General features: G+C 56.3%; 3 protein-coding genes across 5 annotated transcripts in view; 1 reads left to right on the forward strand and 2 right to left on the reverse strand.

The window, feature by feature from the left end:
- The first annotated feature begins 4,353 nt into the window (after positions 1 to 4,353).
- Positions 4,354 to 7,096, forward strand: RASL10A (RAS like family 10 member A). Of its 2 annotated transcripts, XM_028124619.2 has the most exons (4): positions 4,354 to 5,035; positions 5,284 to 5,358; positions 6,082 to 6,206; positions 6,478 to 7,096. In XM_028124619.2, exons 1-4 carry the CDS (start codon positions 4,817 to 4,819, stop codon positions 6,743 to 6,745), a joined length of 687 nt encoding a protein of 228 aa, XP_027980420.1. In that variant the 5' UTR covers positions 4,354 to 4,816; the 3' UTR covers positions 6,746 to 7,096. The 2 variants fall into 2 exon arrangements, with proteins under 2 accessions (XP_027980420.1, XP_027980421.1); XM_028124620.2 differs by lacking the exon at positions 5,284 to 5,358.
- A 174-nt stretch (positions 7,097 to 7,270) lies between these two features.
- On the reverse strand, positions 7,271 to 12,878 carry GAS2L1 (growth arrest specific 2 like 1). Of its 2 annotated transcripts, none has more exons than XM_088019428.1 (6): positions 12,731 to 12,878; positions 11,114 to 11,765; positions 9,629 to 9,736; positions 9,444 to 9,540; positions 9,172 to 9,343; positions 7,271 to 8,610 (listed from the first exon to the last, which is right to left on the reverse strand). In XM_088019428.1, exons 2-6 carry the CDS (start codon positions 11,744 to 11,746, stop codon positions 7,575 to 7,577), a joined length of 2,046 nt encoding a protein of 681 aa, XP_087875554.1. In that variant the 5' UTR covers positions 11,747 to 11,765; positions 12,731 to 12,878; the 3' UTR covers positions 7,271 to 7,574. The 2 variants fall into 2 exon arrangements, with proteins under 2 accessions (XP_087875554.1, XP_087875553.1); XM_088019427.1 differs by having other exon boundaries at positions 11,114 to 11,963.
- Positions 12,879 to 19,127: 6,249 nt separating this feature from the next.
- Positions 19,128 to 26,327, reverse strand: part of EWSR1 (EWS RNA binding protein 1) — a 29,581-nt gene continuing 22,381 nt past the window's right edge. The window contains exons 12-17 of the mRNA XM_028124588.2: positions 22,744 to 22,873; positions 21,795 to 21,917; positions 20,712 to 20,874; positions 20,186 to 20,283; positions 19,634 to 19,886; positions 19,128 to 19,543 (exon numbers count right to left, since the gene is read on the reverse strand). Coding sequence (XP_027980389.1) covers positions 19,504 to 19,543; positions 19,634 to 19,886; positions 20,186 to 20,283; positions 20,712 to 20,874; positions 21,795 to 21,917; positions 22,744 to 22,873 — 807 coding nt within the window. The 3' untranslated portion in view covers positions 19,128 to 19,503. The remainder of the gene's footprint in view (positions 19,544 to 19,633; positions 19,887 to 20,185; positions 20,284 to 20,711; positions 20,875 to 21,794; positions 21,918 to 22,743; positions 22,874 to 26,327) is intronic.

Raw genomic sequence — 26,327 nt, forward strand, 5'->3', positions numbered from 1 at the left:
CACTGCTCATACTCTCTCTGTCAAATAAAATCTTTTTTAAAAAAAGAATAATATATATTTATAAAATAAGTTATGTAATATATAATTTGTAAACTAAACTCCAGACTTTATTCAGATTTGACTAGTTTACCCACTCATGTCCTCATTCTGTGCCCAGATCCCACATTCCATGTGGTTGTCATGTCTTCTCAGGCTCCGCTCATCTGTGACAGTTTCTTGGACTTTGTTTTTTCACGACCTTGACAATTTCAAGGAGTACTGGTGGGGTATATTGTAGACTATCTCTCAATTTCAGTCTGTCTGATGTTTTTCTCGTGGTTAGACGGGGTTGTGGGTTTAAGACCAGAGAGTTGCCCTTCTTTGTTACATCAGATCAGGGGCACACAACATCGGTCTATCACTGTCACGTTAGCCTGATCACTTGGCCAAGGTCATGTTTCCAGCTTTCTCCACTGTGAAGTTACTCTCTTCCCCTTCCCCTAGTCTGTTCTTTAGAAGCAAGTCACTAAGTGTAGCCTACACTTGGGAAAGACTGTGGGGGCAGGGAATAGCTACAGAATGACTTGAAATTCTTCTGTAGGAAAGAATTGGTTTCTTCTCCCATATTTATTTATTAATTTAGTCATTTATATCAGTCTGGACTAATGGGTATTTATTTTCCAATTTGGATTTAATCCAAAAGTGCATTATTTATTTTGTTGCATACATTGTGCCAATTTGGCCATTGGGAGCTCTTTCGGGTAGCCTCTGTGTCCCTTTGATGCCCATCCTTTCGTTACTTTGTGACTTCTTTGCTTTCTGGCATTACAAGATGCTCCAGGCTCATCTTGTATTTGTCCTGCCCCGACCCTAGCATCAGCCATTTCTCCAAGGAGCGTGGTGCCTTTCATTGGTGAGTGGCCTTAGAAACCAAGATCTAAGTGAGTGCTGGGTGTTTGTTGCTCCTGGGCTAGCACTTCTAGGACCTCTCAGCAGACAGAGCTAGGAATATCTGTGTGCACATTTACCCGTGTAGACACACGTGTCCCTCCGTTGTTTCATAACTAGTAGCTATTTGCATATAAAATGAAATTGTTTTATATGTACACATCTTTTACCCCTCCCACCTTACTAAATTATCTTGTTTTTCTCTCCGTTTTATCCCATCTCCTCCCACAACTGTGTGAAGTCAAGACCATTGTTATCCCATTACGGAGAGGGAAACAGGCTCAGAGAGTTTAAGTAATTTGCACAGATTACACACTCCTGGGAGAAGACCTCAAACTCAGCACCCACTCTGTGCTGCCTCCTCGCGTCCTGAAGGCCTTCAAGAGGCTGACCACTACCCTCAGTGGGTGGCATTATAAGGATGACCAAGGACCCACTATATGCCAAGCATCTGAGAGAGGGGTACCCCCCCCATCCAGGGCTCAGGGGGTGAGTCACTGTTGGGACAAGTGGACTTGTGGACAAGTGTTAAAGGTCAGGACAGACCATGATGCAAGGTTGGGGCGGGGCCCAGAGCAAATGCTCCTGGGAGCTGGATGCAGTCCAGGGTGCTCGACCTCAGGAAAGGGCTGGAATCGGGCCAGCTGGGGAGAAGCTGTGTGGGCACAGGTGGCAGGGAAGGGCGGTGCTCAGCAGGCTGGCATCAGGAGGCTGTGGGCTCAGGATTCTCCACCAGGTGCCTGCCCTGCCCCTGCCCGGGGCCTCCCAACAGCCTCCCAGCCCACCCCACTTTCTGTGGCTTAACCCTTCAGGGCTCAGCTTAGGTGTGGCATTAGGCCTTTCCTGAGCCCCCCACCTCAGTAGGCTGGTGCCTCCCCTGGGTCGCCTCAGCCCCCAGAGACCCCAGGCCTTTCCATCTGGCTGTGCCTGGCTGCATGCCTGGCTCCTTCACAAGCCACAGAGGGCAGGCAGGAACCAGCCTGGCCACCATGGGCCCAGCACCAGGTCCTATGTGCCACAGGAACAGATGTATGGATCCTTGATGAGTGCTCTCTGGAGCACCGAATGGGAAGCATGTGAGGAGCCTGGGGGCCGTGGTGCAACAGACAGCACTCCCGCTGCTTCTCCTTGGGGAAGGAGTGAGGGGACCGCCAAGGGAAACTTAGAAATTCACATCCCAGCCCAAGTTCTCTGGCTTGCTAGTCTTTGGGGAGCCTGGCACCTGGGCGGCCCACTCCCATCACTGCTTGGCTCAGTCCCCACGGATGAAAGGGGCTTCCTCAAAGTCCCTCCCCATGGGGCCACAGGCTCCAGCTGATCTTTTCCTGAAGGCCCTCTGGTCCCTGGGCTGCTCAGATAGTCAGACCTGATGGCATAATGTCCTGGGTTCCAGGGCCCGTGCCACCACTCTCCTGCTGGGAAATCTCAGGAAAACCTTTGCACCCTTGGGCCTCAGTGAGCATGCAGCTATGGGTTGGGGCGTGGGACCTCACAGGCCCTTGCTAAACGGGGACTGCTGCTAGGGGCGCTGGCGCACGAGTTTCCTAGGGAATGGGTCACCCCTGTGCAGTCTGCAGGGCTTTTTAGGAGGTTTAGGACTTTCCCCGTCCAGAGTGTCCTCCATCATTCCCAAACCATGAAAACCATGCACTGAGAAAGCACACTGGGACCCAGAGATGCCCCCCACCCACCCACACACAGCCCTGTTTGCTGGTTCTGAAGAAGCCTTGCCCAATAAGGCACTCTGTCAGAAAGTGAAGCAAGGAAGGTTTTCCAGAGGAAGGACATAACAGAACTAGCTCCCAAGGGTGGTCTTGCTCCCAAGGAGCAAGAAGAGGGGGTGCTCCAGTCAGAGATGCTGGTCCCACCCAGGGCCTTAAGGAAGACCATCCTGATGTCAGCCCCGCACTCTCCTGAATGCCAAAATGGAAGGGGAGCTTAGTTTATTTATGCTCAGCCTTGTTCGCCAAAGGAATTGAGGCAGCTCACAAAACCCGTAAGTCTGAAATGTTATAAAGTGAGTGGGGAAGTTGGGTGGAAGGGAAAGAATCATGGCAGGAAAGGAAGATGAAGCCAGTAGTCCCCCACTCACTGGGCTTGAAGACCTGGAACACCTGTCAGAGGTAGCCATAAATCTGGCTCTGAGCTCCCTAGTGGCTGAGGAGAAGAGTGAAAGCAGACCCAGTTCCCTGACCCAGCATGGGAAGATGAAAACACAACCAGTACACAGCCTTCTGTTGCCATCACCTGCTTCCCTGGAGGATGCACTCTCTCCTCACTTCAGGGCTAAGCTCCCCTCTCTCCTCCACTTCCCACTCTATGCTCCTACAATTCCTGGAACCCATGTGTTCTAGAACCTACTCTCCTAAGGTAGGATTTTTCCCTCTCTCTCCCTCCCCGCCTCTCCAGTGAGCTTTTAAGACTGGGAATGCTTGTTGAAGAGACACCCAAGTGAAAACCTTGGTCAGTGCAGAAACATAGAGATGTACCTGTGTATCCGGTCAGAGAAATGGGAGAGCCCCCCTCTGCAGGGAGGAGGCAGGCAGCATCAGAGGATGGGGGCTGGACAAACCCAGACTTTCCAAGCTGTAATGGTGAAGGAGCTTCTCACTAGCTCCAGGGAGGGGGGAATTGGGGCTTCGAGGGAAGCTACAGGCTACAGGTGGAGAAAACTTGGCCTTAGCAGTGACAGAGGTGGTGCTGACCAATTTCTGGATCTTTCAGCCTTGTTGGGACAGGGCTTCGGGGCTGAGCTACTGTGACCTGGTGTGTACCAGGCTCAGCACACTCTGTCCAGCCCCACCTGGATGACGGCCACCTGATATATTGTTTCATGCTGGACATTCACCTCTGTGTGCAGGACAAAAGTGGGAGGGCTCCTCAGAGGAGACCACAGGCTGTGCGTCAGGGGCCACCCACTGCCCCCCAACCTTGGAGAGCCCCCTCCCGGGCCTGTTTTCCTCTCTCAAACGGAGATAACCAGGCTAAGGCTGTAGTAGATTCAGTGATCACCGGGCAACAGCTTAGTAAAGGGGCCAGCACGTAGTAGGATCTCAAGCAAGGTGTCTGCGTCTGATGGCTGCGGAGCAGAGAGCCGGCGCAGCGCGGAGACTCGCCCAAGGTCACACAGCTGGGGCTGTAGATCCGACCCCGGGCGGCCTGACTCCGGCGGGCTGGGTTTGTCTGGAGCCAGCTTGCGGGAGCGGTGTTTGGAGGAGCGGACGCGGACGTGGGCGGGAAGGGACTTCTATTTTGGAGCGGGTGAGAGGAGCGCGGGACACGGAGGGGGTTGGATCCCTCCCCCGGCTCCCTGCGCCCCAGTCACCTTCCCGCGACCCTTCCCAGGAGGAGCGTCCCGGGCGGGTAGGGGAGAGGTGGGGAGGGGCGGGCCGGCGGTTACCTCATCGCCGCCTCCGGGAAGCTCCGATCGCTCGCTCGCGCCGCTGGCTGGGGCGGCGACTCAGGGCGCCGGAGCGACAGAAGGACGGGGGGACGGAAGCACCGAGAGGCAGCGCCGCCCCCGCGCCCCGATCCGCCGCGGGACCCGCTCGGCCAGGAGGTCGGACCTCGGTGCTCGCGCGGCCGCCGGCGCCTCCAGTCGCGCTGCGGGGCGGAGGCGGTGTCTGCACGGCGCGCGGGGTCTGTTCTCTCCCGAGCTTCGGCACCTGCCGGAGCTGCTCGTGCGTCCTCCGTCGGCCTGCTCGGCTGTCTGTCTGCCCTCCGACCACCGCCAGCTCAGTCCTCTGGCCCGGCCTCTCGCGGCCCAGGGTGCTCCGGGGGGCGACGAGGAGCGCGGGGCCGGGGCGCACCGGGCAGGGCACGCGGGGCGCACCGCGCGGCGCTGGCCCATGAGGCTTTCCAGCGCTGGGCGCGGTACGGCGCGCGGGCCATGGGGGGCAGCCTGCGGGTGGCCGTGCTGGGCGCCCCGGGCGTGGGCAAGACGGCCATCATCCGCCAGTTCCTGTTTGGTGACTATCCCGAACGCCACCGGCCCACGGACGGGCCACGCCTCTACCGGCCCGCGGTGCTGCTCGACGGCGCCGTCTACGACCTGAGCATCCGCGACGGCGACGGCGCTCGTCCGGGTCAGAACCCCGGGGGTCCAGAGGTAGCGGCTCGAGGGGCGGGCAGGGGCGTGTAACAGCGTGTGTGTATGTGTGGCGGGTGCTCGGTGCACACGTGCGTGTCTGCCTGGACAGCCCCGGGGGGCCCAACTGTGTTCATGGATTGAAGGATGAGTGTGTCCTGGGGCGTTTGTGTGTGTCTCTCTCTCCTTCTTGACGGCCTGGAGCGGCCCAAGATCAGGCCCGAGGCCCTGCGATTTTGAAAAGCGGCTTTTTCCTCACTCGCCTAAAGTGCCTGTATATTTGCCTGCCTCCGCTGGTGGTTCTGGATCAGTGCACGACAGAGCATGGTTGTGTCTCCCTGAGGGTGAGCACTGTATGTCTGGGGCCTTAGGCAGAGAGAGCCTCAGTGGGAGGAGGATGGGGCCAGACACAGGTGTACTTTCTAGGGCAGTCATTCTCTGCTGCCCTATTCTGTGACTCGCTTAGCAATTTGTGCGAAGTCCAGGACAGACTTTGAATCCTTGGAGCTGGATGCCTCAGAGAGGTGAAGAGGAAAGAGCACCCAGAATTAAGCAGGGCTTCCTGGAGAGGGTGACATTGGGGCTGACCCTGGAAGGATGAGTGAAGTTTTGATTAAAAGAAGTGGCAAAAGCCTGCCAGGTGGAAAGAACAGCATGTGCTTAGGCGGGGAGGTCCGAATGTGTACAGCTGTCCATAATCAATGGTCTCCGAGGGCCTGGGGAATACGGAGCCCAGAGCTTAGAGGCAGCTGTAGGAAATAGGGAGGGAGGGCCCAAGGGGCCAGCCGCGAGCCGAGCTTTGGAAAGCTGGAAGGAGGAAGCTAGGGGGTGGGCAGAGAGGAGGCCGAGGGTGAGGAGGGCTGGTAGCTGACTGGCTTCAGGCACGGGTTGGAAATGTTTACCCTGGCCACCGTGAAGACAGTAAGGGCCTATGGAGCTTGTTGGGGGGAGATGGCGCACAGGGGGTGGGGACAGCCGGGGCCTGAGGATGAACTGTGGGTTTAGCGTCAAGACCGTTCAGAGGGTTTGGCGGTCAGAAAGTGAGAAACTCTGGCCTCCCGCCCCAGGAGTGGCCGGACCCCAAGGACTGGAGCTTGCAGGACACGGACGCCTTCGTGCTCGTCTATGACATCTGCAGCCCCGACAGTTTCGACTACGTGAAGGCGCTACGGCAGCGCATCTCGGAGACCAGGTGGGGACACGGCCACAGGTGTGTGTGGGCAGAGGAGGGGAGCTTTTGCCGGACTGGCTGGGCCTTTGCCCAAGGGCAATGGGTGGGTTCTTCCCCAGTCCTGGCCGGGTCTCGGGCCTACCAGCTATGCGGTCTTTGGGCCCCTCGGGTCTGGTATTTCCTGGGGGGGGGGGGTGTCTTTGGCCACAGGAGTGTATATACCCACTGGGGGGAGGGGTCCCGGGCCGTGGGGTGTCCGGCACGGCAGCCCGCGTCCCCATTTGGCCCACAGGCCGGCGGGCGCACCCGAGGCTCCCATCCTCGTGGTAGGCAACAAGCGAGACCGGCAGCGGCTGCGCTTCGGACCTCGGCGCGCGCTGGCCGCCCTGGTGCGCAGGGGCTGGCGCTGCGGCTACCTCGAGTGCTCCGCCAAGTACAATTGGCACGTGCTGCGTCTTTTCCGCGAGCTGCTGCGTTGCGCTTTGGTGCGCGCGCGCCCTGCGCACCCAGCCCTGCGCCTGCAGGGGGCGCTGCACCCCGCGCGCTGCAGCCTCATGTGACTGAACTGGACGACGACGCCGATGGTGGGGGGAGGGTGGTTTGATTGGCGCAACCGGGTACCTGGATTGGACGAAATTGCCCAACTTCTCTCGGATTGGACAGGACAAAGTCTCCTCCCTGATTGGATGAGGAAACCTCCGAGTCAGTCTCCTGGGCGACAGGACACTCTGAGCCTCATTGGACCTAGCCAGGCCCCAAGCTACATTGGGCTCGAGCAGTCCTTTCTGGGACCTCATTGGGTTACAATCCCATTGGACTTCGCTATTAATCTGATTGGAAGCTCTCAGGTTGCCCCTGCGGCTTCACTGGACAAACTCTTAAGTCACACCTCTTGGGAGGTAATAAAGGGGAAAACAATGCAAGCGCACCTCGCATTTCTCCGATGGGCTGCAGGGTCTCAAGCTTAAGAGGTCAGAGCTGCCAGGCATTGCTCCCTGGCACCTAATGCCAGAATCCCAACATGTAATAAGCGTTCCCCCAAAGGTGTGATGGCCCCAAGTCTGACCCCAAGAAGCAGACACAAGTGGCTGGAACAATACTTTACTGTCAGGCTCTGCAGGGCCACAGGACCTCAGGAGGGGTCCTCACTGGCCTCCTCTAAGGCATTCAATAATATTAGTAATTAAATAGCAACACTCATCCCCCAACCGGAATGTACGACAGAGGTCCCATTGTGCCATGTGGTCCCAAGGGGTCTGGTCCCATGAGGTCTGGTACCCGAGAGGCAGGGGTGTGGGGGGGGCTCCCTGCTGCAGAGGGGTTAAGGCCACGAAGGAAAAGGAAGAGAAGGAATGTGGGCCTGGGGGCTGGGGCAGCTGGGCTGGTTCATCACATCCAGGAATCCGGCTCTGCCCTTGGGCTCACAGACTGCAGGGCATGCCAGGACCCAGGCTCTGTGGATCCAGATGGGCGGCGAGGGCCCCGAGGCGTGGGAATGCGTGAGGGTTTTCGGTCTGGCTGTGTGTCCATCCGGCCCCGTGCCCAGGTCCTTGGGAGCTCCAGGCCAGCCGGGGGGCTTCCAGGTGCGTCTGGTGGGCCCCCCACACCAGGGCAGGGGCTGCCTTCATCAGAAGAGCTGGACAGGACTGGGCCTCGGGGCCCGGGCAGCCCATTGGCCATCCGGCCAGAGTCCCCAGGTTGGCCACACTTGCCACCCAGGACACTGAGGGATGAAGAGGAGCTGCTGGAGGAACAGTAGGCCGAGTCAGGAGCTGGGGGGTCTGGGGCCCGAGCTGGGTCAAAGGCTGGTCCTGCAGGGCTCCCGCCAGCAGCGGCCTCAAGGGCTCGGGCATTGGCCAGGAACTCCTCTTCCAAGCGCCGGAACAGCTGCTGTTCCTGCTTCGGGTCAAGCTGTAGGGGGGTGCGGAAGACGCTGGCCGGTGTGGCGCCTGCCTCTGGGCTGGGGCTGGAGACCCGGAGAGGCCGGGGCGCCGCAGGGCTGCGAGCCCGGGCAGTCTGGGGGCTGCTCCTGCCTGAGCCCCCGCTGGCCCTGCCCCGGGGCACCCACGAGTGCTGCCCATCTCGGTCCCTGTGCACCAGCAGCGTGGTCTGCTCCTCACGACTCTGGCTCCGGGCCCGCCGGGCGGGGCTGGCGGCCGACAGCTGGGCTGCCCTGCCTCCTGGGGCTCCACGGGGCCGCCCCCGATCCAGTCGGTCTCTGGACTGGCTGCGCGGGGCGGGGGGCCGTCTCGGGGAGGCCGGGGTGCCTGTGGTCAGACGCCGGCTGGGCCGCTCCCTCCGGGGGCCGGTGCCCGTGTCTTCACCGCGGACACCAAGGGGGCCGCTCTGGGCTGAGGACGCTGAGGAGTCGCTGTCCCCGGAGTAGCGGCGGGAGCGGGGATGGGGGGGCAGCTGGTCCCGGGCCCTGGGGCAGGGGAACGAGAGAGAGAGAGAGAGAGAGAGAGAGAGAGAGAGAGAGAGAGAGAATGGGAGATGGGGCAGACAGAGACAGGACTGGCATGCAGAAAGGGCCGGGAAAGGAAGGAACAAGCAGCCAAGTGGTTGGGGGCGGGGAAGACACCTGTGGTGGTGGGGGGGGCTTGTCAAGGGCTTCGGTCCTCCTGGGGACTTCCAGAGAGAAGTGAGGGACTTGGCAGCAGCTTCCGGCAGCCAGGGCCACCCTCCACCCCAAGGCAGCGGAAGAAGCCAGGCTCCGAGCTCCCCCTCCCCAGGCCTCCAGCTTCCTGGGCAGGCCAGAGGGAAGTGGGTAGGACTGGCCGCCGCCCAGCCCCCAGGGCCTGCCCCAGCTGTGTTGTTCGGCTGCTTGGGTTGCCATGGAGATAGGAAGCCAGGCCTGCCCCCACCCACGGGAACTTTTCCCAGGGTGTGAGTCACTATGGAGCACAGGCTCCTTTGTCATCCAGGCCAGGGCGGATGCCCCCCCCCCCCCCCCCCCCCCCCCCCCCCGCTCCATCCTGCCTCTCACCTGAGGGGGGTCTCTGTTCCCTCCTTTGAGGTGCGTAGGTTAATGGGCGTCACTTCTGGCCGGGAGCTCCGTCGCTCACTCCCAGGGGCTGGGCTGCCAGCGCGAGGGCTGGGGGTGGGCGACACCCTCTGTGGGGAGAATGTTCGAGCCCTGGGCTGGGGCGGGCGGTGGGCTGCAGGGGGGTGAGAGAACAGGTGGCAAGTGACGGATGGTGCCACCAACACGAGCGCTCTGCCCACCCAGCCCCCCTCGCCCCCGCCATGGGCACTGACCCGAGGACGAGCAGCGGCAAGGGTCATGCTTGTCCAGATAGTGCTCCAGAGTGTCCCAGCCGCCACCCACGCGCACCATCACGTGGCTTCTCAGCACCTGTGGGAACCCAGCGTGGGCAGGTCACGGCCTGTCGGATGGGCCCAGCAGCCCCCCGTGGGCCTGCAGGGCAGCCCCGAGCTCTTACCCGCACAAAGATGAGGAGACTGGAGTCTCCCACGCGGTACTTCCCCTCCGAGACTTTGATCATGGGAAACTGGTCTGGGCAGGTGCAGTAGCCCAAGATCTCCCTCACCTGAGGTCAGAGAGGAGAGACTGGTGGTCAGGGATCCAGTCCCTCCTCCTGGGGCCTGATGTCAGCAGCTCCAGGCTCAGGAGGAAGCAGGTCCTTCCGGGTAAACGGGGCACAGATTGCGTTGCCCCTGACTTGGGTGCAGGCTCTACACTTGACCTTTCACCAGCTCCCCTTCCCCTTTGGCTGTCAGAGGTCAGGGAGCTGACCAGGAAAGGATGGTGGCGCTGTGGTCAGGTCAGGGCTTGGGACCCCAGTGAGGCGCATCCCTCCAGCCCCAGAGCCTGGGGCAGTCCTGGAAGCCGTCCTCACTCCCCCTTCACCTACTTCACAGACGCTGAGGCCCCACAGGGAGGCCAGGTCCTGGGAGGAGGCAGGCCATGGGACACGAGTGCAGGGGACCCACACCACATCGGTGCCACAGACGTGTAGGGTGGGTACACACACATACATACACACACACACACTCTCTCACCAACATGCACACCCAGGCCACACGCCCAGCAAGCACACATCTGCCCACATGCCCCCGCCAAGGCCGGGAGCTGCCAGGCTGGCTATGTGGGCGGCCCTGCCCGCCTCCCAGCCCACAGTGGAGCCCGAGGAAATGGGCCTCGGGTGACCCTGGCCCAAGACAGGGGTGGGGTGGCAGCCTCTGCCCATGGCCAACTGGCTACCCCCCTCTGGGATAGGCACATCATAGTCCTAACCTCCTGATAAGAAGGCAACTGTTGGCCAGGCTGCGGGGGCGTCAGGAATACCCAGGTCCTGAGAAGAGGAGGAGGGAGCTGGGGGTACGGTCTGGTACCTCTTATGCTCACAGTAGAGCTAATCCCGTCCTCCTAAGAGGACTTCTGGCTCCTAGCAGCAGCTCTGGGCCTGGCTTCCCAGATCAGTGATGTGCACAGGGTCGCAGGGGAGTGGGTGCGCCTGTAGAGCCCTGGGGAGCTTCCCTAGGCACTCACTGAGAGCCTACTGTGTGCCGGGCATCTTGCTCACAGCCAAGCATCACAGGCACCCACTCAAACCTCGAGCTCTGTGATGTGGATGCAACTGTCTAGCCCTCGAGTACATACAGAAGGGGTCAAATCATGCGGCCCCCTGGATGAGGGAGTATACAGCACTTCTCTGGTGCACGGGTAGCCCTTAAAGGAAGTGGGGAGATCATGCAGTGCAGTTCAGATTTTATCCCTGGCCCAGTAGGGCCATGTGCCCTCACCCAGCACTTCTTCCTGTCTGGGTGGTGCCCATCTCCTTGGGGCCAGGTATACACTTGATGCTCAACATATGCACCACCCCATGGGACAGACTGTCCCGTCCCTGGCATGCGGTGGGGGCGAAGGCAGGGCCATGGGCGCGCGCCCTCATTGGCGGACTCACCAGCTCGTCGAGGTTGCGCAGGTCGCTGGGTGTCATGCGGGGCCCACGGGCAGGAGCCCCTGCTGTGGTGGCAGTTTCGGGGGCATCGTCCTCGGCCGTGGGGGCATGGAAGGCTGGGGGTGCAGCACGTAGCTCCCGCTCGATCTCCTGTTCAAACTGCACAAGGCGAGGGGCGAGGAGGCCGAGGCGGGCCCCACGCCGCGCCACCTCCAGCAGGCACAGCACCACGCTTTTCTCATTCTTTCGCAGCACCAGGTCCTCCGTCTCAAACATGAGCACTTCAGGCACACCCAGCTCTGTTCGGCACCAGCCGATGAACGTGGCCACGTTGTCGCGGGCCATGAAAGAGCCAGGCGCCACAGTGTGCGCCTGAAAGGCCACCCCGTGGGCTGGACGGGCAGCGGCCAAAGCGCGGGCGGCCTCGGTGACAGCATTGGCGTGTTGGCACAGGGTGGTGCCCGTGGCCAGCCCCGTCAGGAAGCCATCACCACCGCTGGGCAAACCCAGGCCATACAAGGCGTTGAGCCACTCGGCCAGGTCCTCTTTCATGGCCTCCACGTAGGCCTCACTCGAGCGGAACGGCCGCACGCTCTTGGCTGCCGAGCCCGCGATGCCCGCCACGGGGTCCGCCATGCCCGGGCCAGCTGAGTCACTGTGGGTGGGCAGGGACACAGGACTGCTGTGAGGACCCACGAAGCACTCAGTACAGACTAAGCCGCTGACCACCTGCAACTCGCCTGTCATCTCAGGCCAGATGCCTGGTTCTGTGTGCTGGCTGTGAGAAACTTCACTGTACCTCAGTTTCCTCGTCAGTGAAATGGGTACAATAAGAGTACCTTCCTTGCAGGACCTAATGAGATAATTTTTGTATGAATGACTTAGTATCTGTAAGTGTTTACTATTTCCCTCTGGGAGGGAGGTGATGGGGGACTTGGCTGAATCCTCCCTCCCTGGCAGGCACACATGCATCCTTATTGCCCCCCATGGTAGGTGCAAAGCAGAGCCCTAGAGATGCAGCCCCCAGGCGTGGACTCACAGTGGACAGGCAGGACCTGTCCAGGAATCCGGGTCCCAACCGCAGGAATGCTTAGGGCCATTGCTCAGGGCTGGTACCCGGCCCACCTCCTCTGCGAAAGTCCCGGGTACTCCCTCAGCTCCCCTTCCCTAAGGACTGTGTCATTATAACAACGACATAACAGCAGTAACAGTAACCGCAATGACCCTGCCAGGGCTGAGTGTTAGTGATTTTATCTCCATTTTACAGATGAGGAAACTGAGGAGCAGAGAGGGTAAGGGCTCGCTCAAGGTCGCAGAGCAGTGCGTGGCGAAGCCAGGCCGACCTGAGCCGCGCTGCGGACGGCAAGCACCAGGGGCAGCCCCGGGGTGCCGGAGCCAGGCCCCGCCTCCTCCGAGGAGCCTCCCTAGCGCCGCAGGCCGGGTGCGTGCGGGGCCGGGACTCGGAAGGGCCTCCGACAGCCCCCGCTGGCCTCCCGTCTTCGGCCCAGAGAGGGTGCGGGGGCCGCCCAAGGTCACACAGCCCCGGGGAACGGAGGCCGCAGCTGCCAGGTCCCCGTGATTGCGCGCCAGGCAGGGGTTGCTGGGGGTCCCCGCGCTCACCTCGCTCATCCTGCGGCCTCGGGGAGCATCGCCCCGGCGGGGCCGAGCGGGGCCGGGCCGCCGCAGGGAGGCGCCGCCCGAGCCACAGCGATCCGGTCCGGCGGCTGAGGCCTCCGCACCCGCCCGCCGTCTCCGCCCCGCCTCCCTGGAATTCGGATCCGGCCCGAGGGGGCGGGCGGGGCCGCGCGCTCTTAAAGGGGCAGAGCTGTTCCAGCGCTGGCGGGGCGGACCGAGGGAGGAGCTGGAGTCTCCTGACTGGGGTGGGGGCGGGACCAGGGCCCCCAGGCGACCCCACTAGCCCGGACGCCCCATCCCCGCTCAGGCTGGTCTCAACGGTCCCTTCCAAACCTCCTTGGTCTCCTGGGGAGAGGTTTGGGCCTTTTTAATTACACCCCTTCCCCGGAGAGCTGCCTCCTCGGGAGGGCCGCACGGCCTGTTCCCAAGACAACTCAGGAAGCGATAGGGACTGGGGCTGCAAAGTCACCTCCGTCTGGAGTGAACCTTCCTAAGGTCAGATAAATGAGGCCAGCGTGACTCTGGGTGCGAGCTTCCTACCAGCAGTGCAGGCCTCGTGGAGGTGGGGGAGGATGGCCTATTCTGCCCACCCGGGTGTGCCACTCCTCACTGAATACTCATCTTTAACCTTGAGGTTGAGGGAACCCGTTTCTCTGATGAGGACGCTGAGGCTCAGAGGGGTGGGCAGGTGGCTGAGGCCTGCGGATCTGACACCTTGGCCCATGCCCTTTGGGGAGAGGCCTATCCCCAACCACCTCTGGCTACCCAGGTCAGGCACAGAATTAAGGGGAAAGGAGGATAATGAAGTGGCCTGGGTCAGTTTGGCTCGGGAGGGTTAATTCCTGCTGGTTTCTTTTCAAACTGCTGGGGAGGGACCAGGCTGGGAGCAGCGGGAAATCCTGCCCCCTGCTGCTGGCTGGGCAGGGAGGCCAGGCCTGGCTGGGCCGCAGCCTGGCTGGCCAAACCGGGCCAGCCTGGGGGGAAGCACCACCACCCATAGCCAAGTCTCAGAGCTTTCATTAAACTCCTACTGTGCACCAGGCCTGCTATGTGCCCTTGACCTAAACTAGTCAAGTCACCTGTATGAGGGACTCTCTTTTGCCCAAACTAGGGCTCAAGAGATCAGCTGGTGGAGTCCGGGTTTGAACATGGCTATAATGGGAATATCCTCATTCAAGGATCAGGACCATTTGTTGAGTACCTACTGTGTGCCAGACCTGCCGGTTGCCAGGCTGATCACGTGCATCATCTCACTGAGTCCTCATGACTCATGGGCTCACAGCCCAGCGTCCTAGATACCCAAGTGCTGCAGGTTCTGATCTACCCTCTCCTTCAGCACTCCTACCCACAAAGAGTGAGGAAGGCCGGTAAATAGTAATAGTAATGCCTGACACTTATGTGACACCTACTGTGTGCTGGGTCTCTTCTGGCACTGGGAACCAAGAGCAAAATGTGGGGAAGGAAACAGAGCCAGCTCTAAGGGTTCACAGTGTGGTAGGGAGGCAGCCCCTGGGCTGAAACAGGGATGAGGCACCAGAGAAGAGAGGTGGAGCCAAGGGGTGTGACCTAGGAGTGTGGGGTGGGATGAGGCTGCAGTTTTAAATCAGTGGTCAGGAAAGGAGCTAAAGGAAGGAACCGTGTGGATGGTTGGAAGGAGAGTATTTCAGGCAGTGGGAACGGCCAGTGCAAAGGCCCTGAGGTGGGCATGTGGTTGGTGTGTTCAAGAAAGAGTAAGGAGTCCTGTGAGGTTGGGGTGGAGGGAGGGATGAAGATAGAGAGATTGGGGGCGGAGCGAGTAAAGCTTTGTGGGCCATGCCTCTTTGGAGGGACATGGGAGCCATGGAGGGATTGATTGCAGGGGAGGGGTGCAACCTGACTTAGGTCTTAGCCGGTTCCCTGTGGTTGCTGTGGTGGGCAGGGCAGGAACCCCAGAGGAGACCAGGTGATACCAGTGGGGATGGTGGAGATTGGTGGATTCTGGCTGTATTTGAGGGGAGAGCTAATGGGATGTGCCGGTGAATGGGTGTGAATGTGAGGACAGCGTCAAGAATGACTCCCAGGTCTGGGACAGCTGATACCTGGGAGAGAGGGCTGCTGGAGATGGGGCAAGGGAACTCCGGTTTCAGGGGGAAGAGCAAGGTGTGGAAATGAAGTAATTTAGTCCTCAAAATAATCCTATGAGGTAGGATGATTTTATGTGTTCTCATTTTACCATGTGGGAACACTGAGGCCCAGAGAGGGCAAGGGATGTGTGCGGTCAGCAGCTGTGCGGGAATTTGATTCCTGCTTATATCTACCTTGCTCAACGACAGGGCTCTAGACATAAGAGAGTCAGAGTCAACCCAAGCCCTGCTCTTGGTCACTGTTGGGTGAGATGGTTAACCTCTCTGAGCCCCAGTTGTACTGTGTGGACAATGGGACCGTGCATCATAGAGCTGTGAAAATGGTATCATTAGTTAGCAGTCGGGACAGGTGTCTACTATTCCTCTGAGGAAGAGGGGACACGGGGGTGGGGGCTTGCTCCTCCCTATCTCCCATCCCCTGGGCTGTGGCCTGCCATCACAGAGGCCCCCTCCAGAGCACAGACTCCAACATTCTCGTTATAGGACAGCTGGCAGGGGTAGTAGGGCTGACTGGCAAGGCCAGACCCCTGGCCCAGGCTGTGGAGGGCCTCAGCTTTGACCCCCTCTGTTGTGTGGTGACCTCTGCTGTTCCTTGCAGGACCAAGGGAAGTCACAGAAACTGCTGGAGGGACAGGAGGTTTGGGCTATGGTTGTCCTGAACCCATTCCCGCAGACGCCAGGGGCCACCCCGCTGTACAGAAGGTTGTGCCGCCAAGGCAGATATGGTCTTGCCTGTGGCCAGTGGGCACGTGGCCAGATTTCTTGCCTCCACTGATGGGTGCCAGGGAACTGCGTGCTTGGCCTTGGTTGCAGGTGGAGGTCAGATGATGGCCATGGAGTCTTCAAGTAAAGCCCTCACTGGCAGGACTTGGCCCTGGTGCCGGGCAGCTCAGGTGCTGGTCGGGTCCACTCCAAGCTCGGCAGGTTACCCTGAGCCTGTGAGCACAGCCCTGGGGGAGTGAGTGACCCACAGGGGTCTTTAGGCTCCTCTGTTCCAGTGCGGGTCCAAGCATGACAGCTGCTTGCTCCTGCCCCGGCTGTGGGACAAGTGACCCTCCGCTTCCCTGGGCTGCCTCCTGTGCCCTCCAGGAGTAGAAATCAAAGCCGGAAAGCCCCAGAGGGCCCGCTTTCCCACCTGCCTCCACTGCACTGCCCATCGCTTGCCCTGTGCCTGGCAGCTCCGTGGGGGGGTGGGAGGGTGCAGCTCAAGAGCTGGCCGTTGGCCCTGGGGTCCCGGTGTCTGGGAGCCTGGCTCCCAGTTGCCTCGGCCGCTGGCCCTGGTCACTGCCCTGTCCTCGGCCCCACAGCTGCTGCAGGCCTGGAGCCCCACGTTCCTTCCCACGGGGCAGGTGAGCCACTCGCTGTGGTCTGCGCGTGTGCAGGGCACAGGTTGGTCTCCCCACCGACGCCTCAGCCTTTGTCCGGGACTGTGGAGTGGGGCCTCGCGGGCCCATGAGGCTGTGACAGAAATGGTTTTTGTGTGCCCGACCGAGAGCTCCTGGAGAGTTCGGAGCAGGCTGTGGGGCAGAAGCAGGACTTCCCTGGCGGCCGCAGCCCTGCTTTTCCTCCCCCTCCAGCTCCAGGGGCACTGACCAGCTTCGTGCAGCCCTGCAAGACAGCGCTTGGGACTCAGGCTGCCTGAGGTCCTCTGAGGCCAGTGCAGTCCAGATGTTTCTTTCGGCTGAGAGAAATCAGCCCTCTGACATAAACACTACCAAACCCCAGGCCTGGGCGCCGAGAACATAAATACCTCTTGTAGGACTATTTGGTGCTGGCGACAAGCCCCTCTCGAGGCGGGGACACGAGCCACTCCTGGGGCAGCCTCAAGCTCTGGGCAGGAGCCAGGTAATGCCGGTGGCGTGTGGTGGTTGTGCCGCAGCTCCCACGGAGGGCTGCCTGTCACCCCTTGGCACGGGCTGCAGGCCGGGTGGTGGCTGAACCCTACCCGGTGCTGCCAGAGCCCCGGCCTCTCAGACACAAGACACCGCGTGCGGGGAGCTCAGGCTCTGCAGTAGAATGCCCTCAACTTTGGTTGTCCGCCGCCACCGGCAAGTCCCGCCGCCTCATCCAGGAGATGCGGGTAGACTCCTACCTCAACGGCTTCTCGGGAAGTAAATGTGGTGAGGTGGGGCTTGTCACCACGCACAAGCCCAGGGATGTCGTGGTTAAACTTGGGCCTCAGGGTGTGCACCCGGGCTCTGATGCTTCCGACACCTGCCAGGGCCCCTTGAAGGACCAGCACTGGCCTGTGTGGCCAGGCTCCAGCCAGCAAGGCTGAGCGGGGCAGCTGAGGTCACGGGGGCCTTGTGAGTCATGCCAAGTGGGCTGGAAGGCCTTGGCGAGTTGTAAGAATTGCAGTGACTTAACGTCAAGAAGTCACTCTGGCGTCTGGGGGGCAAGGGCTGGAGGGGCCGGGGGAAGCGGGGAGCCTGGCGAGGGGTGGCAAACGAGCGGTGGGGGGCGCTGGCGACATATACCGTACTTTGAAGAGAGCCTGCTGGGTTGGGTCAGGGGCCGGGGCAACACGAGAACAAGGAAGCCAGGACGGTGAGGTTCCGCGCGAGGCGGCAGGGGCCCCGGTTTGCTGAGCTGGGCTGTTGGGAGGGGCCGGCTCCAGCCCTTCTGTAAGCCCATCACTCAGGAGGAGGCCAGCCAGGCAGTGTGGGTCAGAGGAGGCCTTCCTACCTTTTGAGGTCGGTGGGGGAGGCGGGGGTGGACAGCACCCACCAGAGGGCCAAGGAGGGACCACTGATTTGGCAACATGGTCACTGGGGACTTTGAGAACTACCCTATCAGTAGAAGCAAGACTTAAGTCGGTTCTAGAAAGGGAGAGTGGGTGGGCACTAGGGCAACAGAAAGATGGCTTGGCACCTAGAAGGGCTGATGTTTCCCAGAGGTGGGAGAGCAATGCCTATTGAGAAATGACTCGTCACGTAAAAGATGAAGCCACAGAGATGTCGCACATGTGTCCAGGAGGGCTGGGAGTGCGCCCAAGACCTGTCCCTGTCTGCCTCAGGAACACGGGCCAGTAGTGCAAAGCTTAAGGACAGTAGGGCCACTGTGAGCAAGGAGGGGTGCATGGGCTCCTAAGATGTTTCCCAAAGCCTTGCTCTCATGGGCCAGGGGATGGAGAGGAAATAATTTATTCCAAATTCTTCTTGTGCCTTCCCCTGGCAAAGGTGACAATCTCTCCTTAAAGTTTCAAACACTAGCTGGTTTCACTTATTTAAGCTCTGAAAAACCAGAGTAAGATATAATTTGTGGACTTTTGAAATATGGAATATAGTTATGCTGAGAAGGTGTGGCTGCGACTTTAGGTTACGAAGGACTTGCTCCACTGCTTCAAGTCAGCACACTGAGCAACTGCACTTCTGAGCCAGGAGTCCTAGCTGTCAACATCTGATTTCCAGAAGCCCCCAGCCCCCATTCAGGACTTGTATGCAGCCCTGCCCTAGCTGGTCTTTGCTGACTGGGTTATGGTTAGGCCTGCATTTCTTTCCTGAGCATCTGGTGATCAACTGACTTATTTGCAGACTGGGTTACACACAGTTGCTTACCTGGAAAACCTTTTTTCCTAGGAAGGCACATTAGGGCCTCAATCTCTGGATGCCTGAAATCACGCAGGCACAGGAGGTCATCAAGACTTAAAATCTACTGGCCTGGACCTAAATAGTCTTCACGCAAGTCCGAGAAAAGACAAGACTGACCAAAAAGGCCCAGAGGTAAAAGGTCTGGGATTCTTCTCATCTACACAATTTCAGAAACACGCTCTTGGGGAAAATCCCTGGCTTCTGACCTCACACAAGGCAGTCAGGGAGAGCTGAACAGCGGCCTCTATTTACCAAGTTCACAAACTCTGACCCGGTAACATCAAGAAAATGTCACATCAAACGGTTCCCATTAGCGGTCACTGAAGCAGACCTTCGTTCTGAAGCACATGGAGCCCAACTTGGAACACCCGCTAAACCCCGACAATGGCCTGGGAGCCACCCAGACACAGTGCCTGGCCCTCTGCCACGGAGGTCCTCCCTGCAAATCAGCCAGACCTGGGCCAGATGTCCCTGTGGCTAGAGCTAGGGTTCTGGGTGAAGGTGACACTGCAACCCCCGTTTCCTTGCTGGCAGCACCACACCCGACATGGTGCCGTGCTGACCATTTCGGGTTTCCCCACCCAGGATGCTGGAAGGGGCGCCTATCTGGCGGGTCAGCGTACACTCCAAGTAGACTTGCAGCGACTGTGCAACAGAGGCCGAGAAGGATGACTGTTTATAAACATTTGGAATTTTATTTAAAAAACAAAAAAAAAAAACAAAAAAAAACATCACAACCATGAACATTGTTACAGTTAGAGGCCCTCTTGGTTCTCCACAATGATACTGAGCATGCTCACAAGGGGTTCCCATTGTTTAGTCTTAGTTAAACAACCATCTTTTAAAAGAAGGAAAAAAAACTCGGCACACTACCATTTAACTTGTTTTAATGTTTCTTCACAAATGGTGAAAAATACTAAAGTACAGACAAGGAATAATCATAATGTTGTGGCCAACATTATAAATATGGAATTATAAATTTAAAACATTTTCTGGTTTAAAAAATAAATCTGGTAGTCAATGCAGCTCTGCGGGGTCTCTGCGTCTAGTAGGGCCGGTCTCTGCGTTCCTGACGGTGCTCGCCTCTGTAAGGCCAAAAGGGGCGAGGGATGAAAAGGGGCAAAGGAGAGGGAGCTTCCCACCAGAACCCGCCCCAGGACTGCACCATCACGTACTTATCCATTTTTCCAGGTCCTCCGCGCCCGCCTCTTCTTCCTCCCATCTGTTCCATCAAAGGTCCAGGGGGCCCACCAGGGCCGCCCCGTCTTCCTCCACCAAAGCCACCTCGGTCCATGCCGCGGCCACCACGGAAGCCCCCTCTGTCTCCACCACGGCCACCTCTGAACATCCCACCGGGACCACCGCGGTCCATGAGGCCGCCTCTTCCGCCGCGCATGCCACCAGGGCCGCCTCTGCCACGGTCACCACCTGAAGGAAAAGAACAGATCAGCAGCAAGACGGGGAGAACGGGTGGCTGCGTGGCTGCTCAGGGTCTGCTGCCTTCTCCCAGAGCAGACACAAAGGAGATGCTTTACTCAGTCTGCGTCTCTGGGGTACACTTTAGAACAGATGATGGAACCTTAGGAGCTCCAGCGCCAAGACTACACTTCCTGAGACACCAACCTGGCTGTGAGCAGTGGACGGCAGTCGTTTACCAAGCCCACCAAGGCAACAAAAGAGGTTTAGAGCCAAGATGCTGAGGGGATGTGCCCCAAACCTGTACCTACCCGGGGGTGGAAAGGGTGGTGGAAGGAAGCCTTCAGGCTTCGGGGCCTTACACTGGTTGCATTCTGTTCTCCAGGCGAAGTTCTGGTTTCCACACCCCCTGCATAAAATTATATCACAACAGAAATCACTAACTGAACTAAGGCAGTTAAACAAAGCAAACCTAAGCAGGCACACACCATATTCCACCAGCACAAACACTGGAGCCTGGTCAAACACTATTAAGAGGATCTGCTGACAGAAAATGGCTTCAGAGCCACAGCCTCAGGCAGCACGGTGTATGATCCAGAAAATGCACAACTATGTATGTACACGTGGACCCCAGGAATCCAATGGAATCATGACTTCCTTCAGAAGGCTCTGAAGATGGACTGATTAGGCCACCCACCCACCCCATGAGTCTGGGTCATCATTATACTCCTCGAGACAAGACAGAATCCAGCAGTCCTCCTCTCCAGAATGGGAATGGGCGGGACAGAGGGTGACTTCACTAGTGTAGGGTATCAATTTGTCAAGAGAAGTACATACGGATTGGGGCACTGCCAGTCTCCAGCTCGGTGCTGGACATTTCCTCCTCCGGATGGGTTCCCTCGGGAACCCCGGGGCCCTCTTGGGGGAAAGCCACCTCTGTCTCCTCCACGGCCTCCCATGCGACCCATGGGGCCCCCAGGACCTCCTGGGCCGCCTGGACCTGCAATAAGACAGAACCAGTCACCTCTGTATAGCATTAGATTTGCTGCAGAGGAAATCTCTATCATTACGGGAATTCATATAGATCACAGCTGTCACCGTCCCTTCATTTGCCTCAGACTTTTCTGCAGGCGCAAGGACCCAGCTGCATGCCTTCTGTGCAAATTACTTTAGTTAGCTCCCACAACCTGTACAGAACAGGCATTCTCATGCAAAGATACCCAAGCAGAGTAAATAAATGGCAGCCCGGGGTTGACAGCCAGGCATGCCAGCCCCGCTGACCAAGAAACCCGTTCTTCTCTTCCTTTCAGTCCTGCAAACTTTTTTTTTTTTTTAAAGATTTTATTTATTTATTTATTTGAGAGAGAGAATGAGAGAGAGAGAGAGAGAGAGAGAGAGAGAGCACATGAGAGGAGGAAGGGTCAGAGGGAGAAACAGACTCCCTGCTGAGCAGGGAGCCCGATGCGGGACTCGATCCTGGAACTCCAGGATCATGACCTGAGCCGAAGGCAGTCGCTTAACCAACTGAGCCACCCAGGCGCCCAGTCCTGCAAACTTTTTAACTGTCAACATTTAGTGGCTCAGTATTGATTCTACATGCCTTTTTCTTTCTTAAGATTTTATTTATTTATTTGTCAGAGAGTGAGCGAGCACAAGCAGGGGGAGTGGCAGGCAGAGGGAGAGGGAGAAGCAGGCTCCCTGCCGAGCAAGGAGCCCGATGCAGGACTCGATCCCAGGACCCTGAGATCATGACCTGAGCCGAAGGTAGACGCTTAACCAACTGAGCCACCCAGGCGTCCCATGCCTTTTTATTTCTAATGGGCTTGCCTACACTCTAGAAATCAAGTTTCTCAAAGACAAGTGTAAAAAAAACATTGATAGCAACACAAAAGCAGCTCAGGAAAGATGTCTGCTAAATACCTCCACGAAGTGGCGGCGGCATCCCTCTGCCCTCACGGGGAGGCATACCACCCCGCATGCTGTTCATTGGAGGCTTCTTCCGAGCAAGAGAAACCTTAAGTTTGCTCCCTTGAAAATCTTTCCCTGGAACAAGAGAACAGAACACCAATTACTCCCAACTTGCAACTCTTCCATCTTTGAGGGATTGGGCGAAGCTAGACCACTCCTAGCTCCCTGACTCCACCACACCGTCACTCTCAACCACCCCCGTGGTAGCATGCGCCCCATCCACAACCTTCTCGAAGATCTTCACTGGTAAGGCCACAAAACATTTTCAAAAATACGTCAAATCCCCTGTACCCTAGGGAGGGAAGTAAGCCAGGGGAAGGCTGAGTGCACTGGCACCCTTGCCCTACAAAGGGTGAGAAGTAGGGACAGGAGTATACAGTATAGAGGGGCCAGGAGATGAAAGCCAGACCTGTCCTTTGACACTTTCAAGTTGATTTTGTCTGCAGGAAAGTTCCAGAATCAATACCAAGGCCAAATATGGATATATTTAAACTCAGATGTATACTGGATTTTTGTGGGGTGATCTGTACCTTCTGCCCATGCTTAGAGAAACATTTACAATTTTAGGCAAGGTGGATTTATAATAATGAGTCAAAATAAGGGATCTCCTAACCCAGGGCCAGCAATGGGGCCCTCCCATGGCAGAAGGGAGCCAGGGACACTGCTTTCCAACAGCCAGCCGGTGCTCCTCCAGTGCAGAGAGGGGGTCCTTCCTGTTCCTATGGCTCTCAAGTTCCTCCTTTCTGCCACGTGTACCTGTTCCTTGTCCCCAAAACCACTTCGGAGAATGATATTCTAACAGAATTACATACATTAGCAAGCAGGTTGACATGGGCAACATTTGCTACAAGACCCTTCATGTGCCCCAGTGAGCATCCCCTGTCGACTCCAGGGCTCCTACCATCAAACCACTCCACGGCAGCCTTGGCAGTTGGTGGGTCTTCATAGGACACTGTAGCATCACCTTTGGGCTTTCCTGTTTCCTTGTCCAAGTAGATATGGATCATGGGTTGTCCGGTTCTCTTGTTCATCTAGGCACATAAAATAGCACAGTCAGGCTGTGACCAGAAACACTGCTTTTTGGGGGAAAAGTCCATGTGAAATTCAGAGAAGTCCCCTAAATTGTCAAAAGTGTCAAAAGCAGTAATTTTTCATAGACACATTCAGTAGGACATTAGTTTATCTCTGAGTAGTGGAACTAAGCGTGCCTTATTTCCTAAATTGCCACAACAAATATATACTTAGGTGATTTTTTTCCTCTTAGGTGTAGGTGTCATGAAAACCAAAATAGCCTAAAGTTCCAAAGTGTGTAAGTGAACAGTGCGGTTCCCACTGCTTCCCTAGATGTCATCTCCTGGTGTCCTTGCACCTACCCCAACATCTTCTGTGCCCACACCAACAGGCTCCCAGTGACAACAGCCACCTCGTACGAGGCAGTCAGGCTTTGACGCCATCACACAAGCCAGTGTCGCATCAAGTAAAAACCACCCTTACATCAGTAAGTACAGTATCCAGGGTTGTGAGTGTGCTAGAAGCATTAAGTCTAACACAGCCAATTTTTCCACCATAGCTTTTCAGCGGAACACCAGATCCAACTGGCTTGAATTCAGGAGCCACACTACAGAATATGGCTTCGGGGCACCTGGGTGGCTCAGTTGGTTGAGTGTCTGCCTTCGGCTTGGGTCATGATCTCAGGGTCCTGGGACCGACGAGCCCCGCATCGGGCTCCCTGCTCAGCTGGGAGTCTGCTCCTCCCTCTCCCCCTGCCCCTTCCTTCTACTTGTTCTCTCTCAAAATCTTAAAAAAAAAAAAAAAAAAAAAAAAAAAAAATCAGAAAAATATGGCTTCATTTGTTTTCTGCATTAAAACTGCATATGATCAAAGTCTAATCTATACATGTTGTTTATATAACACCTCGTGATACCTGAGAGTATTGATTTATAGGGTGTCTTTTTTTTTTTTTTAAAAGAAAGCTAACGTTTGTAAGATATACATACCAATACCTATGTTTTTATAAAGGACATACACAGACTGAAAAGAAATAGCGGTATGAATGCTGGGGCTATGTATTTTTAAAATCTCATTTTACAAAATTGACAGTATATGCTACTTTCTTAACCAGGAAAAAAACCCCACAAATACCCAAATAAACAACATACTATACACATCACAAGTAGAGAGAAACCTTCATTATGCAACTCCTATGCTCTACCAAAATCAAATCTATTTCTATATAGTTGTCACAACCACATATGTCATTTGAAAAAAACCATTCACAATAACAACTAAAAATCTAAAAAAATAAAACTAATAAAGACCGGGGCTGGGTGGCTCAGGCAGTTAAGCGTCTGCCTTCGGCTTGGGTCATGATCTCAAGGTCCTGGGATCAAGCCCCACGTAGCACTCCCTGCTCACTGGGAAGCCTGCTTGCTTGCTTCCCCCCTGCCCCAATAAATAAAAAAATTTTTTTTTAAAGACTTTGAGAATGAGAGAGCGAGCGAGTGAGAACGCCTGAGAGCGGGGACTGTCAGAGGGAGAAGCAGACTCATTGCTGAGCAGGGAGCCCAATCTGGGACTCGATCATGGGGCTCCAGGATCATGACCTGAGCCGAAGGCAGTCGCTTAACCAACTGAGCCACCCAGGTGCCCCAGATAAAATCTTTAAAAACAGGGGCACCTGGGTGGCTCAGTTGGTTAAGCGACTGCCTTCGGCTCAGGTCATGATCCTGGAGTCCCGGGATCCAGTCCCGCATCGGGCTCCCTGCTCAGTGGGGAGTCTGCTTCTCCCTCTGACTCTCTTGCCTCTCTCTCGTGCTCTCATTCTCTCTCAAATAAAATCTTAAAAAAAAAAAAAATCTTTAAAAACAAAAAACAAAACAAAAACTAATAATAAAGACTTGCAAAACCTTTAAGGAGATGGTCTCTACTAAAGACCCAAGTAAATGAGCATATGATATTCATGGAAAAAACTACTCAGTATTATAAAAATGTCAATTCTCCTCAAACTATCTTAAAGATTCAATAAACACCCAGTTGTGGTTTTTAAAGAACTTCGTAAGTAGAATTCTAAAATGTATATAGAAGACCAAGGTGTAAATAGCAAAGCATTCCTGAGGAAAAAGAACAAAACAGAAGAATTTGCTTTATTACAGATATCAAGACTTAGCATAAAAACAGCTGTGCTATTAGTGCAGGATCATACAAATTAACTCAAGCACACAAGACCATTAGAAATAGATCTAGCCCCCCGGCCCATCAAATAAATAAATAAAATCTTAAAAAAAGGGGGGGGCCCTGGGTGGCTCACTTGGTTGAGCATCTGCCTTCAGTCCAGGTCATGATCCCAGAGTCCTGAGATCGAGCCCTGCACTGGCCTCCCTGTTCAGTGGGGAGCCTGCTTCTCTCTCTCCCTCTGCTTGTTTTGTCAAATAAATAAAATCTTGAAAAAGAAAAAAGAAATATATCCAGGTATGGGTGGAACTTTAAGTGATAAAGTATGTATCATCAAGGAAAGGATGGATCCTTTAATAAATGTTGCTGGAACAGAAGGTCTTGTATTACAAATAGACACAAACCAGTAAGGACAAGACCGGTAAGTTCAATTACAGTAACAGCTTCTTCTACTCATCATAAGAAAAGGAATTAGAAACTGGGAGAATACATGTGCAATATTAGAGGGGCACCTGGGTGGCTCAGTTGGTTAAGCGACTGCCTTCGGCTCAGGTCATGATCCCAGGGTCCTGGGATGGAGCCCCGCATCGGGCTCCCTGCTCAGCGGGAAGCCTGCTTCTCCCTCTCCCACTCCCTCTGCTTGTGTTCCCTCTCTCGCTGTCAAATAAATAAATAAAATCTTAAAAAAAAAAAAAACCTGGGAGAATACATGTGCAATATTAGACAAGGATCAGCCTTCAGAGAACATAAAGAGCTGTATGTAGGGGCGCCTTGGTGGCTCAGTCGGTTAAGTGTCTGACACTTGATTTTGGCTCAGGTCATATCCCAGGGTTGTGAGATCAAGCCCCTCATTGGGCTCCGTGCTGAGTGTGGAGCCTGCTTGGGATTCTCTCCTTCTCCCTCTGCCCCTACTCCCTGCTTGCTCTCAAAAATAAAGTAAAATAAAATAAAATAAAAAATAAGTTCTTTAAAGAACTATATGTAAAACAAATGATAACCCAATGAAGATTGAGTACAAGACCTAACAGGCATTTCATAGAAGACAGCATGCAATTAGAACATTATTAATAGGGTGACTGATGGGCATTAAGGAGGAGAGGTGATATGATGAACACTGGGTGTTATACACAACTTATAAATTACTGAATGCTACATCTAAAACTAATGATGTACTGTATGTTGGCTAACTGAATTTAAGTTAAAAAAAAAAAAAGTGGGGAGGCTGGGTGGCTCAGTCGTTAAGTGTCTGCCTTCGGCTCAGATCATGATCCCAGGGTCCTGGGATCGAGCCCCGCACTACTCACTAAAATTTAT

Source organism: Eumetopias jubatus, unplaced genomic scaffold, assembly GCF_037043125.1.
Source record: "Eumetopias jubatus isolate StellerSeaLion01/CBP00866 unplaced genomic scaffold, mEumJub1_p1.0 scaffold_16, whole genome shotgun sequence".
NCBI classification, from domain to species: domain Eukaryota; kingdom Metazoa; phylum Chordata; class Mammalia; order Carnivora; family Otariidae; genus Eumetopias; species Eumetopias jubatus.

Excerpts from the sequence above, each read along its gene's own strand:
- RASL10A (XM_028124619.2), top strand. The coding sequence starts at position 4,817 with ATGGGGGGCAGCCTGCGGGTGGCCGTGCTGGGCGCCCCGGGCGTGGGC. Across the intron at positions 5,036-5,283 it reads AGAACCCCGGGGGTCCAGAG|TGCCTGTATATTTGCCTGCC; the intron begins GTAGCGGCTCGA and ends ACTCGCCTAAAG. Across the intron at positions 5,359-6,081 it reads ATGGTTGTGTCTCCCTGAGG|GAGTGGCCGGACCCCAAGGA; the intron begins GTGAGCACTGTA and ends CTCCCGCCCCAG.
- GAS2L1 (XM_088019427.1), bottom strand. The coding sequence starts at position 11,857 with ATGACAGGCGAGTTGCAGGTGGTCAGCGGCTTAGTCTGTACTGAGTGC. Across the intron at positions 9,344-9,443 it reads TTGCCGCTGCTCGTCCTCGG|CCCACCGCCCGCCCCAGCCC; the intron begins GTCAGTGCCCAT and ends ACCCCCCTGCAG. Across the intron at positions 8,611-9,171 it reads GGAACAGAGACCCCCCTCAG|GGCCCGGGACCAGCTGCCCC; the intron begins GTGAGAGGCAGG and ends CCCCTGCCCCAG.